The following is a 15,309-nucleotide window of genomic DNA, read 5'->3' on the forward strand; positions in this document are numbered from 1 at the left end:
CGAGGCCGCGTAGCCTTCTTGCATGATGGCCTTGAGCACTGGTTTCTTGCCCTCTGGAAGCGAGTCCATGAGGGAGGTTAACCTAATGTGGTTGTCGAAATTATGGTTTGCTAGATGCGCTGCGTAATTTGCCATTCGCAACAGTAGAGTGGAGGAGGAGTAGACCTTTCTGCCCAACAGCTTTAGCTTTTTGGCATGTTTGTCTGTTCCCCCACATTGCGACGACTCCACCACCAAGGAATTTGGTTGTGGGTGGCTGAACAGGAACTCCGTGCCCTTTGTTGGCACGAAGGTTTTTTTTTTTGTTTTTTTTGTTTTTTTCCGCTCTCTTGTGGACAGGCGGAATAGTCGCAGGAGTCTGCCATATCATAGTGGCAGACTCCAAGATTGCGTCATCAAGCGGTATTGCTATTTTGGAGGAGGCCGGAGGTCTCAGATTTTTGAGGAGCTTATGGTGTTTCTCTTGCACCTTAGCTGTCTGGATGCCTTGCGTGAAGGCCACCCTCGTAAAACAGCTCTTGGAACTGTTTGAGATCGTCCGGAGGATGGACGTGCCCCGGGGCCATAGCCTCATCCGGGGAGGAGAGCGAGGAACCACTGGGGTACGTCTCTCTGGACCCTTCCGGTTCCTGCTGGTGATGGTACACCCTCTCACTAGAGGTTTGCGAGGGAAAATCTCGGGGTTCCATAACCAGTCCCCCCTGAGATGCTTGAGTCTCTGTCCCCGGTTGCAATTGCCCTCGGGGGTACGAGATCGTTTGTGGGGATCTTTCCCTAGTAGATAGCCGATGGTGTCTATGCCCCGCGTGGTAGGGGTGACCATGGCAGTATAGGCACTGTTCTTGGGAAGGTGACCTAGACCACTCCCTTGCTGCATACCCTCTGCGTCTGGGGGAGGGCTGGAGAGAGCAATTTTGCATAATAGTCCAGCGGTTCAAACCCCAGGAAGGGTGAAGGTGGTCCCAGCCAGGGTGAGGCTGGTTGCAAAAAATGGAGAAGGGGGCTCCGGGTAGGCTAGGGGGGACCCCTGCCTTCTGGTTGGAGTCTGCAACATAAGCGGAGGGCTGTGAGAAAGCAACTCCACAGCCCTGTGTGGAGAGGGGCTGCAATGCCTCCTCTTGTGTGCAGCCTTCCCCCTCCCTTGAGGAGGTAACTCCGCCCCCTGACGTACAGGGGATCCCGGCCCCGTCCGCACCGAGCTCGGCACGCTCGAGGGCGGTGCCGCACGTGCGGTGTCCTCCGGTGCCTGCAGGCTGCGTGCTTGCGTGCTCTGCACCGCCGGTTCCCCGGGGGTTGGTGCCGCTGCCTGCGGTGCCGCTGGTACCAGCGCTTCTTTAGCCGCCGCCCTGCCTGCAGTGCGGGGCGGCTGTTTGATTATCGGAGGCTGAGCCGCTTCCACGTGGCTCTCCGTGCCGCTGCCGATCAGCTGTTGCTGCGGCTGGGGGCTGCTCGCTCCTCCCGTCCCGCTCGCTATTGTTGCCGGCAGGGATCGGGCTGGGGAGACTTTCCTCCGTTTTTGCGCTGATGGGGTGACGGAGGCGGCTTTCCTTTTATGGGCCCCGGAGGGTCCCTCCTGCTGCGGCCGCTCTGGCACGTCTGGCTGGAGGGCCTTGTCGAAAAGCAGCATTTCAAGCCGCATCTCCCTGTCTCTCCTTGCTCTGGCTGTTAATTTAGCACAGAAGGAGCATTTCTGTGCAACATGGGACTCCCCAAGGCACCTTATGCATAGAATGTGCCCATCAGACGCTGGCATCACCTCTCGGCAGGACTCACATTTTTTAAATCCTGAAGAGGACATTGTTGGTGAGTCTTTCAGTTGTTAAACGGGTACTTAGCACCTTCTCTGTGCTGTTTTCCCCTTCTGATGGCCTGCTGCAGCAGGAGGGCTGATGGCCCTATGCTCCTGGCCTCCGGCGCTTGTTACTGGGACTGGATTGAAGCTGTCCCGCTTGTAGTTTGTTTGTTGTTGTTTTTTTTTTTTTGAAAAATAACAACCGGCTAACTTGCAGTAGCCTAAGTACTTGAAAAACTTTAAAGAAAAAACAGTTAAAGCCATTGAATACGCTACTTGGCCTTAGCCTAGTTTGGATTCCGTCTGCAGCTGACGGCGGTTAAGAGGAACTGGCGGGGACCGGATCGCGCACGTGGCCAGGAGCGCGCGGGGGAGTGGCGCGCACTGGCGCATGCGCGGTCCGGCAGAAACTGCTTGGAAGATCCGATCTGCGGCGCCGGGCGAGCCTGACACCTAATGTGGAGCACCCACGGGGACACTCGAAGAAGAAGCTGCAAGATACAGGTCACAATTATATCCACGTAAATTCAAAGTTAAAAATCAATGCATTTACACTGGTGTAACAGAAGTAGAATCTCAACCAAGGGTCCCACAGTAATGTTAATTTGGAGCTGTTTCACATGCCATACTCAAAACAAATAACAATATGTTCCTAGAAACTTAAAAAAGTAAGAGGTTCCCAATACGTGGACCATAAATGAGTGAATTTTCCAAAGAAGGGAACCTTGGAGCTGACTGAACACTCTCTGAAGTCAATGGGAGTCCATCATCTGCAGTGAGTGGTTGACTGGATCAGTTGTATTTTTTTCATTTTCTAAATTACATCTTTCATTCTGGAACTTCACCTTACAGCAAAAAGAAAGTCTTTGTATTTTAATTTCCCTGATTTTTTTTCCCAAAGAAAACTTCAAACCTATTGAGCTTGGGGAGTTCACTAGATCTGTGGATTTTTTGCTGGAGTTTCTAAGCTTCTTGAGAGCTACTGAGTTTGCCCAGACATCAGAGGTTGTACTAAAGGAGAGCCTCATGCAGTTTCTTTTCATCTGTTCATCCTCCTCACAGAGCAAGTTCATATTTTGCTTTAGCTTCCAAACACCAAGCTGGTTCTCCTCCTACACAACAGATGCTGCATTCACATTCTTTAGCACAGTTGGGCATTCGGAGACCCTTGTTACCTCTTACCTGAGAGTGGATATGGACTTCCTGGTCCAGAAGAACTTCCAGGGGAGTTGGGGTAGCTGACGTTGCTGGGTGACTGAGAGAACATGTTACTGGGTGATGAAGGAAAAGGGGTGCATGGAGTCTGCTGGAAAGAATCAGGATAGGTGGCATTATGTGGCATTAGGGGTTCACTGTGGAGGGAAGCACTACGGAACTTGGCCAGGAGGCTGAGATGCGGGTTAAACTCACTGTGTCTTGGAACCAGTACTGGAGGTAACACTGAAAATAAAAATAAGAGAGTACATGTTTTAGCCAAATGCCCTCTCTATCATGCTCTAAAATCCCTTTCTGTGTCTGAGTGACACACCGCACTACCAAAACATCACTCCACATATACCATCCTTCGAGTGCTGTTATAAATTTGTTACAAGCATATTTTAAATGCCCTACACCAGTGTACTCACAGTTTGTGGTTTGTCAGTAAGAATAGGTTACAACTCAGTTCATCCATCACCCCTCCACTGAAATTAGAGGATAACATATCTGCACAGTGACTGAGCTTTCCTCTTTCTTCAGTGGCAATGTTAGATTCCATATGCAATATGAGTAAAGCTTTCAGACAGCAGCGCCAGTTCTGCAGCTGCTACAGGAACACAACACGTACTGTCTTCAACAAGGAGAGACAGAATTTTAATGGGTATAAATGTGCTACTTCAATATCATCCCACCCCATAAAAGAATGGAAATGGCACTTCTATACCTATTAAAATTACAGCTCCCATAATCTCTTTTCTGGGGTGCTGAAGAAGTCATAGATTTGTTCAATACTCTTGATAAACAGGATCCGTCAAACTCAGATCCTACTTTAGTAATAAATAATAACAACTGCCCTTGGCTGGAGTTCCCACGGCTGCTGGTGGGGCTCTGCACCCCAGCCAGCTCTTGGCCATGCATTTGCATATTATGCTGTGCTTTGTCCATAGCCCAGCCAGGAGCCACCAGAGTGAGCAAGAATGCAAGGAGGCCATGAACACAGACACGTATGAAAGATGTGAGGGGAGCAATTAGCAGATGCTGGCAGCAGTTGATCCTGTTCACACACCGGAATGCCAGCTCTGGTCCCATGAGACAAACACAGATTGGTAGGACCGAACAGTTATGCAGCTATGGGACAATCAGGAGTGGCTGCAAAACTTCTGCAGGTGTGAAGCCACTTGCATTTAACTTTGCAAACTGATTTCCCCCCATTCTGAAGTGCAGCAACACCAGAGTGAGACCCGCTCTGACAGTCCAGAAGCAAATAGCAATAACTCTGTGGAAGCTTGCAATGGCAGACAGCTGCTGGTCAGCTGCAAGTCAATTCAGAGTGGGTACATCTGCCTGCAGCAATCCTGGCTTGGCCCAGCCTGTCTGGCTTCAGGGGCTCTGATCTGGACCTGATCCCTTGTCCAGTCATAGCTGCCTGGCTGCAGCAGCCGGGCCCTAGCTATGTATGGCTACCTGGTCCCAGGGCCTCCTCCTACACTTAACCCTGTGCCCTGCTTCTTGCACCCCTCCCCTGACACACCACAACCCCCTGCTCTGCGCCCTTCATACACTTCAACCCTGGATTCCTGCACCCCCATAGGATTTCTCTTACAACAGTAACATCTGTCAACAGATGCTTCTGGTGTAGATGTACCCAGGGAGTGTTGTATTTTACTACAGCTAGCCAGAACCGTTATTTAAATGGATTGCAGCCTAAATGGATTGGACCTGTGAAAGAGAGAAGGGCCTCACATCAGGACCAGATCCTAACAGAGAATGACCCTTAACCCTCTTGGCTTCAGGGCAAAGACAACAAGCTACAGAGCTCTTGTAGCATTATCCAGAACTGTCAGGGCATAACAGCTGTCAGAAGACACGGAACAGATAAGAGCTGCACTGTCTGTGGTTAATGTAGTGATTTAACTGTAGTTACTCCTGATTCACACCATCATGGGAAGACAATAAAGCCAACAACCTTCAAAGGCCAAGATCACAAAACAGATATTATTTTAGTGTCTTTTTGAGATTTTAGAATAGCTTAGTTAGTAGATTTTTAGACAACGGTTTCTGAAAGTTCAGTTCAATTACAGCGTGAAAGATCAGTTTTAAATTAAGGAACACCAGGAAGGGACCAGCCATTGCTGAATATATGTTAACAAATATCTTTTTGTCTCTCTTCAGTGATATGAAACAGTAATAACAGAAAAATCACGTGGTTCATTTTATCTAATCTTAATGTCACTTCAAAGTTTATGACTGATGAAGGATCACCAATGGAAATACCTGTTTTACAGTTATTAACTGCAAATCCTATTCACTAGCAGGTTGACAGAAAACCAGGATTGGACTCCATAATTTTACAATCATCGTCCAGCAGTCTCTCTGTTACCCAAATCCAGCGGTGTGATCCCATGATAATGGCAGGGATTTACAATGCTAGTTGAAGTCTACCCTGGAGATGATCCTCAACAGAAAAATTTAAAGTAGCATGAAGTCTTTGTGGGGAAGAGGAAAACTGTCCACCCAGCTCTGAAAAACCCACAATGGCAGAAAAACAACAGGTATTTTATGAGCATTTGACTGATCTAAGGTCTAGGATCTTTTCTGCACCTTTATGGCAATAAATTTATCCCTCTGGAGCCGCTCCAATAAAGCCCTGTATTATTTGCAAGACAGTTTTTTGTCCTTTTTAGAGTAAGGTAAAGATCCAGTCAGAGTGGAGAGACTACTTTGTGCCTACATTTCACATGAATGGGCACAACAGTGCCAGCCCATTAGCTAGTGAGCTTTTTGGGGCAGCTAGCACCAATATATCACAAGTAAAAAGCATTTCAGCACCCTGGACAAGTTCCTTTCACACTTCAGGGGGATTCTTGTATTCTACCAGAGAAGAACAGGGCTCCCTGTAAATCCCAATTATGGCCAGAAGCCAGATCTGCAATACCTTTCAGCTGATCTTTCCAGCTGAACAGTTGTCTTTGTTACAATTTCACAGTAAGGTTAGTTATGATGCACCAAACACAGCCATTTCACCGGAAGAGCGGATCTATACCTGCATCGTTCAGATGATACACTACCTGGGGTCTCCACACGCCTGTAATGGTAGGGGTTGATGCAAACTTCTTTCTGCTTCGAGCCAAATGGGAACTCACAACATTCCAGTGGTTTCAATTCATGGTGAGACTGTAAATCAGGCCAACGCCACACTCTGCAGTAGATGACATGGGGCAGCCCCTTGCGATGTGACACCTGTAGCCTCCCGTCCAAGGAGCGTGGGATTGTGACACACTTACTGGGCTGGCCAGGACAGCTTAGAGCCCTCTCAAGTTCTTCCATGGCACCTTTTTTCTTTTTCAATTTCTTCACCAGGGAATCGACAGCCTTTTCTGCCCACTTCTCCTCTTCATCTCCTTGCTTCCAGCCCAGCAGTCTTTTCACTGCTGGGCTGGTGAAGGAGAACAGTGAGCTGATAGGGGTGCTGGAGTGCATAAGAAGCAAAGATGATATGTGAGTGTAAATAGAAGCACAAATCTCTCTGCTGCTTATGAAGCTTGGGTGAAGTCTCCACAATACTCAGATGGGGCAGCAGTTTTCACAGAATGTCTCTTCCCCACATAATGGTCTTCCTAGTCTCAGGCACAGGCTGAAAACATTTCAACTGGTGGGACTCAGACCTTTCCCGAACACCAAGAAAATGTTGACCAAGCCTGAAATAGTAACACAATTCAGTTAGGTTTATTATATTTCCTGACTTACGTTTTTGATAAAATTAGCTAAAGAGAGATAACCTGAGAAGTGTGTTTACTTTCCATTCTCTATGCTAGCCGTGTTATCCCTAGAAGCTGGGCCCTGGCTTGTTTCATTTCTCTGATGTCTGGCTGAGCAAAGAGTCTAGTCCAGGGGTTGGCAACCTGCAGCTCCAGAGCCACACGCAGCTCTTTAAAGAGCCTGCTGTGGCTGTTGCTGCTGACTCCTCTTGCAGCTCCATGCCCTGCCGCAGCCCGGCCAATGCCTCAGCCTCCAGTGCCAGTGAGGTGCAGCTCCCCCAACACCAGTACAGGTGAAGGACCAGCGCCCCTGCTGTGCCAGCAGGAAGGGGCCTTCAGCCAACTGCAGAGCTCCCATCGGCGCTGGCCAGGAGGGCAGCACGGCCAGAAGCACTGCCTGGCTGGGATGCATGGCCCCTGTTGGCACCTGGCTCCTTCCCAGCTGTGAGCAGGGCTGTAAGTGCCTGCTGCACTCCCACTACAGCTCAGCCGCGGAGCTGCGAGGTTGCCACCTCCAGGACAGAGCCTTGGGCTGCTCTCACTGCATCCCTGGGGCAGCCAGTGCCTCCATTCTGTTGGCAGCTGGTATGCGCAGCCAGCTGGGTCAGGCCCACACCCCGTCCCAAGACAGCTCAGTACTGTGAGTGGGCCAGCTCCACACGGTGCGGCTGGCCTGCCCAGGCCAGCCGGGAGCTCTCATGTGGCAGGGTTCCCAATGCTAACGCCCCCAGGAGGGTGATGGGGGTTTCTAATTCTCAACCCCCATCTCTACGACAGGGGGGCAGCAGTTCTGCTGGCTGGCCCTCAGGGAAGGTTACCTCACTCTGGGACAAGAGGGCTAACCCTGGGGATGGGGGGCCAGTTTTGGGGCTGAGAAAGGTTCAGCCTTGGGGGGTAGGTTTATGGGATGGGGGGTGCAGATTTAGGGGCTGAGGGTGGTAGAGCCTGGGAACGGGAGGTGGGGTGTGGAGGGCTGATGCAAACATCGTTCCTCCCTGCTTAAGAGTCTATCCCCAGGTGCAGTGGTTTTCCTTTGCCCTCCAATCCAAGGGTGAAAGAAACCTTGTAACTGGTACAAATCATTGTGTGTGCACAGCTCTTAAAACAGGGGTTACCAAAAGTACGGTTTGACCTTCTGTATTAAAGACTTCCTCGTATTCGCAGGCACTGGGGCTCCTGAAGTACTGACTTTGTGACTGAATTTGAAAAAAACGGCTCTTCTCACTCTTTTGGTTGCAGACCCCTAGACCCCTGGGCTAGTCACTTTAACTAGTGTTTACAGTCCGTTCTAGTGAACAGCACTTCTTGCTCTCATGCACTAGCAAAATGCTGTAATGTGGGGGTTGCAAAAGCAGCCAAGGAAAGTTCACTGGTTAAAAGCCTGCTCCCACAGAGTTAAAAAATCTACTGGTTTTAAGTGCCGTTGATGTATACTTCCACAAATCCTCACCTCAGGACTAAATTCAATACAACAGAAAAATAGTGGGAAGGTTTTGTTTTTAAAACTGGATGAGGCATTGTCTTTCTGAACGGAACTTCTAACCTGCTCCTGAACGGCTGTACCACCTCGAGTCATGTGTGATAACCATTGTTCCTGAGCTCCACTGAATCTACCACCCCTGCAAAGAAAGTACTCACCAGAGCCGCCTCTGGAGCATTCGGAGCGGCAGTAGGGGCCACCCCACAGCTAGAGCCACTGCAGCAGCAGGAACTGCCCCATGTTCCTCTCACCAGGGGTGGGGCATGGTGGCTTCTCCAGCTGCGGCACTGGCTCCCATGGCCATGGCAGTGGTCCAGGCCACAGCGAGGCTCCTCCAGCCACAGCAGACAGCTCCTTCAGCCATGGCTTCTCTGGCCGCCATGGCTCCTGCCATGACAGCTCCTCTGACGGATGGCACTAGGGCGAACACAGTAAACCCTCACATTTAACCGACTTTTGGCATTTACGGACACCACTCCCCCCATTAGTCCGTTAAATCGAGGGTTTACTGTATATTATTCTTAGTTTTTACTTTAGAATAGCTACAGATTATAAAGTTATTTCCTCTGCACCCCATATGAGAAGAAGCCAATAACTCTTATTTATTCTCCTTGGCTTTCTCTAGGAATTCAGAGCTTCTGAGTGTAAGTCACAGACTCTTTGACACAACAACATAGGCTGGACGGATCTTGTACAGAATCTGCCAGGAACTGGTTAGTCTGAAGGTGTAAACACTGCAAGATTTTAGTGTTTGAGTTTTCTTTTGTAGTTGGAGCCAGTCTAATTTTAGTCAAGGTACTACGGCCTGGATTTCTGAGTAATAACATACGCATAAGGGAAGCCATTTACAGCCTTAAAATATTTTATGGGCCCTGTTTTAATAGTTCTAGTAACTGATCTTTGCACAAGATACCTAATATTGGTTGTGAGTGAAGGGATCTACCTTTGCTTCACCTGGAAGCTTTACAAGAACAGCTCTGACTGCTCCATACATGGACTTTAGGAGTAGAGGACATCCCTGCTCACCTCATATAGACAAGAGTTTAGGTCTGTGGAGCCACAGTGGCTGATTCCCTGGAAGCACCATCTCTTATATCTTTAACACCCATGTGTGGCCACAGAAGAAATCACTCAGGTGCAGAGTCCTGTGGGGTGCAGGATGTACACACACACATGGGTACAGGCACTGTGCTGGTCAGCTTCTTGAGTGACTTTCTTAAACCATGGGAGCGGGGCAGTTCTTAGTCCCATGGACAAGGAAGAAAGGTCATTTGGCAAGCCTGTCATGCAGCCCTAATCACAGTGATGTTGGCTGTTACTTGTATGTCCCTTTTGCTCAGTGGATACACACAAGCTCTATGGAAAATGACTTACGAAAAGGAGAACTGCATGACTGAACTGAAAACAGGGAGGAAGAAATACACAGGTGTGTGCAAAACACACACTTTTTTTCAATGCCACAGTGCAAGTCTCTGCCAGGTTATAAATAAATTCAACAAGCTAGAAAGATTCATCAAAGGGGAATAGCCATTAAAGCAATGAATTCTAGTTCATCTAGGTCAGTAATTCCCAGCTTGTTTACCAAGCAAATGGGTCTGGTTCTCCCCAAAAATGTTAAATGCTCTCTACTTCTACTGACTGACCACTCTGCACCTTCCAACAACAGATCCTAAAGCATGCCTGGAATACACTAGACAAAGTTGAGAACTTCTCAAGGAAAATTTGACCCCTAATCTATTTAGGATCCACTAACCAGGGGGCAGTGCTACTTCAGGAGAATGAGTTTAAAAAGCCAAAATCAAAATGACCAGAGAACTACCAAACAGTTGTAAAGGAGCAGCAAACAAGGTAGTTCCGAGAGGGAGTGAGAGAGCCAGATCCACTTCACATTTTCCACATTTAGACTAATAAACCACTCCCCATCCAAACCACCCCCTCTCAGAAAAAAAATAAGCTGGAGGAATGCAGGCAGAAATCCAGCAGCAGATGGGGTGATCCAGTTTATTTCACAAAAGGTAGCACATCTGGCTTTGTGGGCACGAACCTTGAATTTGGTGCGAGGTGCTCATGGCCCTCAGAGCCTGGGTATGGGTTCTTGAGACCAGAGTGGCTGAACTTGAGGAGCTAAGGGAGACAGAGAGATGCATGCAGATGAGACTTTCTGGGACACGGCCAAGCAGTTCTGACAGCCTCTGTGCCATTGAGTATGGAAGTCTTGGGGAAGGTACCAAAGTGGACCCAAAGGAAATGATTCCACACAGTTTGGACATATCATAGAGGAGGATGTATTAACAGGGATTCTCTATATCTTAGTGAAGAGAACAGGATAGAAGTTATAAGTACAGGTAGGAACTGCAGAGAAAACAGTCCTAGAACAATGAGTCCCATTCAATTATATCACACGAAACACACAACTAAAAGGTGAAACTATAAAAGTGGTTGTATACAAATGGTAGAAGTCTAAATACCACGACAGATAAACTTGAGCACCCAGTATTGAGGCTACGGGCAGAATAGGTATCACAAAATCTTGGTGGAATGATGACAATCAGTGGAACATGGTAAGACCAGAGGACAACATACATAGGAATTACAGAGTAGGTTGTGCTGGTGGAGAACTGGAAATGTGAAAGAAACCATAGAGTCAAATATACTAAAAATCTTAAATGAATCAAACTGTACCACAGAATCACTATAGATAGAAGTCCCATTCTTGAAGAGTACAGAAGTAGGAATATACCACTCATTCCCTAAAGCAGCTAGCCCTGTAACCTACAGAAGGGGGAGGCGATTCTTGATTTAGTTCTAAGAGGAGTACAGGAGCTGGTTCAAGACATGAATGTAACTGAACCTCTCAGGGAAGTTTGGCTATCTCTGATCTACTACCCTTGGGACCTGAATTAGGGAGTTTTCTAGACCGGGGAAGTCAGTGTTCCCCTGCTCGCTACCCACACCTGCTCCCAGGCTCACCTCCTGACCATCGGCCCACTCCTGGCTGCCAGACCTTGCCACTGGGCTCCACTCCTGGTCCAGCATGGCTGCCAGCCTCTGGCCCACCAGCTACCAACACGGCTTTCACTTACCATCTCTGGCTGGGATTCCCAGCCATTAGCCTCTCAGCTGCCCCCAACTCCTAGGCACTAGGGTTCTCTGATCCAGCAACATCCATGGTCCTGCAGGATAATGGATGTTGCCACACCAGAGTTTCAGATTTCAGAGGTTCAATCTGTAATAGCAACTATCAAAGGATGTTAAATTTGACATCCATATGTGGGAAGAGGGGGAGAAATACCACAGAAGACTAGCATGATAATGTTTACCTTCAGAAAAAGGATCTACCCAAAAATACATAAGTTAGTTGAAACAGAAATTAAAAAGATACAGTCACAAGAGTGAAATGCCTGCAAGCTGCAAGGAATTTTTTTTAAAAATACCATAAATCAAACTTCAAACTAAATGTACCCCATAAATTAAAACGAAATTTAAAAAGTAATCAAAGGCCACTGTGGCTTTAAAAAACAAAAGAGTGAAAGTAATGGTTAGAGGCAAGGAGACATTTTTTTAAAAAATGGAAGTCTAATATAAACTAGAGGAACACAGAATAAGTAAGGTTAAGTGTAAATATATAATCATGCAGGTCATATTAGAATTGGAATAGGGTTAGAAAAAGAGTCAAATACTACTAGTTAAGTAAATCAGAAGCAGGAAGCCAGCCAAGCAATTAATGGGGCCACTCGATGGAGGAGTTAAAGGAGCTCAAGACAGACAAGCCTACTGCAGAGAAACTAAATAGATACTTTGCATCAGTCTTTACTGCAGAGAGGGAGATTCCCATGCCTTAGCCACTCTTTTTAAGGTGACAAATCTGAGGAACTGTCTCAGATTAAGGTGACAGTAAAGGAGGTTTGGGGACAAACTGATAAATTAAACACTAATAAATCTCCAGGACCAGATGGCATTCATGCAAGAGTTCTGAAGAAAGTCAAATATGAAATTTCAGAACTACTACCTGAAATTTGAAACCCTACATCTAACACCGGTACCATGCAAATGATCTAAAACTATAATGAAGAACAGACTTATCAGACACATAGATGAATATGATCTACTGGAAAAGATTCATCATAGCTTTTGTAAAGGGAAATCATGCCTTGACCAATCTATAAGAATTCTTTGAGGCAGGTGGGCACCGAATATAGGGATTTTCAGAAAGCCACTGACAAAGTCCCACATCAAATGCTCTTAAGAAAACAATGTAATCATGGGATAAGAGGGAAATCCACTCATGGATCAGTAATAAGTTAAGAGACAGAAAACAAAGGTAAGAATAAATGGTCAGTTTTCAGAATGGAAAGAAATAAGCAGCAGTATCCCCCCACAGATCTATACCGAGACCAGTGGTGTTCAAGAAATTCAGAAATGTTTTGGAAAAAGAGGTTAACAGAGAAGTGTCAGAATTTGCAGATAATATGAAATTAGTCAAAAATTAACACTTGGTTTGAACCGGGATGTGAACTTTCTGAGTCACTACAGGGGCTCATCTGCATACTTGGCTTAATCTAATTCTTGACCTTCCTCCCTCACCCCTTTACTCTCCGATTTGCTCACCCTGATTTTTTTTCTGATTTGTCCTCCTTCATTACTGTTTTTGGTTCTCTGTGCCTTAAATATTGAGTCTGTTCTGGTCTGGCTATGGTCTGAAGAAGTGGGTCTGTCCCACGAAAGCTCACCTAATAAATTATTTTGCTAGTCCTTAAAGTGCTACTTGACTGCTTTTTGTTTTGATAGTCAAAACAGGTGAGTCTAAGCAGTCTGCAAAGAGTTAAAAGGGAATCTCAAAACTGGGTGACTGGGCAGCAAACTGACAGATAAAATTCAGTGATGAGAAATGTAAAGTAACGCACACTGAAAAACAATCCCAACTATACACAGAAAATGATGTGGTCTAAATTAGTCTCTACAATGACCTTAAAACCTCTTTCTTGAGTGGTTAGCTCCTGAAAACATCCATTCAATGTTCAGCAGCCATCAATAAAACTAACACTATTAGGAACTACTAGTTGTATGCAGTGTTGTAGCCATGTCAATTCCAGGATACCAGAGGGATAAAATTAGTTAACATCAGAAGAGCTCAAGGTAGCTGGAAAGCTTGTCTCTCACGAACAGAAGCTGGTCCAACAAAAGACAGTAGCTCAACTACCTCATCTCTCTAGGAACCATTAGGAAAGGAATAGATAATTAGTCAGTAATAATCATAACACCACTATATAATTCAATGGCACACCCACAGCTTGAATACTGCATACAGTTCTGGTCACCCCATTCAGTGCTAGAATTAGGAGAGCTGGGGTGTGGGAGTGGGGGCAGCAGCTGGAAGTGGTTTCTATCATGTGCAGAGTTTATAGTTTGGTTCAACGGCTCTCAGCATCCCCCCTACACAAATGGGTCCAGCACTCAGTCACTCTCTCTCAAGAGAGCTAATATTAGAAATGGGAAAGGTACAGAAAAAGGCAACAAAAATCATTGCAGATATGGAAGATTTTCAAGAAGATGAGAAATTAAAAAGAACAGAATTGTTCAGCACGGGAAAGAGTTGCCTAAAGAAGAGCAGTAACAGAAGTCTATAAAAACATGAATGGTGTGGAGAAATGGTGTTACCCCTTCGCATAACACAAAACCAAGAGTTGTTGAATGGGATGAAAAGGCGGCAGGTTTAAAACAACCACAAGAAAGTACTTCTTCACACAATGCAGTCAATCTGTCACCAGGGGATGTTGTGAAGGCTGAAACTGTAACTGGGTTAAAAAAAACAATTAGATAATTGCATAGGGGAGAGGTTTATCAGTGTGTATGAGTTCACATGTTCAGGGATCTGGGTGTCCATAAACCACTAGACTGCTAGAGGCTGGGTCTTGATGACAGGGAATATATTACAGTAAAGTCTTTCATATCCAGGTTCCTATCATCTGGAACTCTGAAATAACTGTCTTTTTAACCATAAGTAAATTTTACCTGTGTGTAGAATAGTGAAAATATAAATAAATACAGTATAAGTTTACAGCAGTGTTTCCCAAATTGTGTTCCATGGAACCTTGGGGTTCCGTGAAGTGAAAATAAGGGTTCTGAGAGAAAATGCCATTACAATAATTATTTTTTAAATCATGAACTGTTAATATTGAAGCATTTATGAATTTTATTAAAAACAATTTTCATTTGTATTTGCCAGTGTAAGTGTCCCTGCGTAATGCCAGCTTAGTCAGGGAGTAGGGATGATGATGACCGTGCATGCAGTCAGTCAGTGGTGTGATCGCTTGTTATATACCACCATAAATCCCCGTACTCATTTTTTGGGAGAGTGGATCATTTTGGGGAAGCTTATGTCAAGAATAGAGAAGTTACTCACCGTAGTAACGATGGTTCTTCGAGATGTGTCCCCGTGGGTGCTCCACAGGAGGTGTCGGGCTCGCCCTGGCGCCACAGATCGGATCTTTCCAGCAGTTTCTGCCGGACCGCGCATGCGCCGGCGTGCGCCGCTCCCTGGTGCGCTCCTGGCCACGTACACGATCTGGTCCCCGCCAGTTCCTTGACCAACCGCCTCGGATGCTCCTGAAAAACACTAAACAGAGATCCAAAGCGGGGAGGATGGGCGGGTGGTGGAGCACCCACGGGGACACATCTCGAAGAACCATCGTTACTACGGTGAGTAACTTCTCTTTCTTTCTCGAGTGTCTCCGTGGGTGCTCCACGATAGCTGACTACCCAGCAGTAACCCAAGAAAGGAGGTGGGTAATCGGGTTATGTGCAGCTTGCCCCCGAAAGGACCGCTGTTGAGAGATGGGTATCCTCTTGGAATACCCTGTGTAGGGCATAATGCTTGGCAAAGGTGTCATAGGATGACCATGTCGCCACTCTGCAGATGTCTTTTAGCGCAATGCCCTTGAAAAAGGCTGTTGATGCCGCCACTGCCCTGGTGGAGTGAGCCCTAGGCGGGGCCAGTAAAGGAGTCTTTCTAAGTTCGTAGCACATTTTTATACAGGATACGATGTGCTTCAAGATTCTCTGCGAAGAAAGACCTTCTCCTT

At 46.7% G+C, this 15,309-nt stretch overlaps 1 protein-coding gene across 2 annotated transcripts in view; it reads right to left on the reverse strand.

The window, feature by feature from the left end:
- The window catches only part of SMAD9 (SMAD family member 9), an 89,052-nt gene that overhangs the window by 49,451 nt on the left and 24,292 nt on the right, over positions 1-15,309 (reverse strand). For both annotated transcript variants that reach the window (XM_074986703.1, XM_074986695.1), the window contains exons 2-3: positions 6,058-6,687; positions 2,975-3,232 (exon numbers count right to left, since the gene is read on the reverse strand). In XM_074986703.1, the coding sequence (XP_074842804.1) occupies positions 2,975-3,232; positions 6,058-6,469 (670 nt within the window). In that variant the 5' untranslated portion in view covers positions 6,470-6,687. The remainder of the gene's footprint in view (positions 1-2,974; positions 3,233-6,057; positions 6,688-15,309) is intronic.

The sequence above is a fragment of the Carettochelys insculpta genome, chromosome 1 (genome assembly GCF_033958435.1).
Source record: "Carettochelys insculpta isolate YL-2023 chromosome 1, ASM3395843v1, whole genome shotgun sequence".
Taxonomy (NCBI): Eukaryota; Metazoa; Chordata; order Testudines; family Carettochelyidae; genus Carettochelys; species Carettochelys insculpta.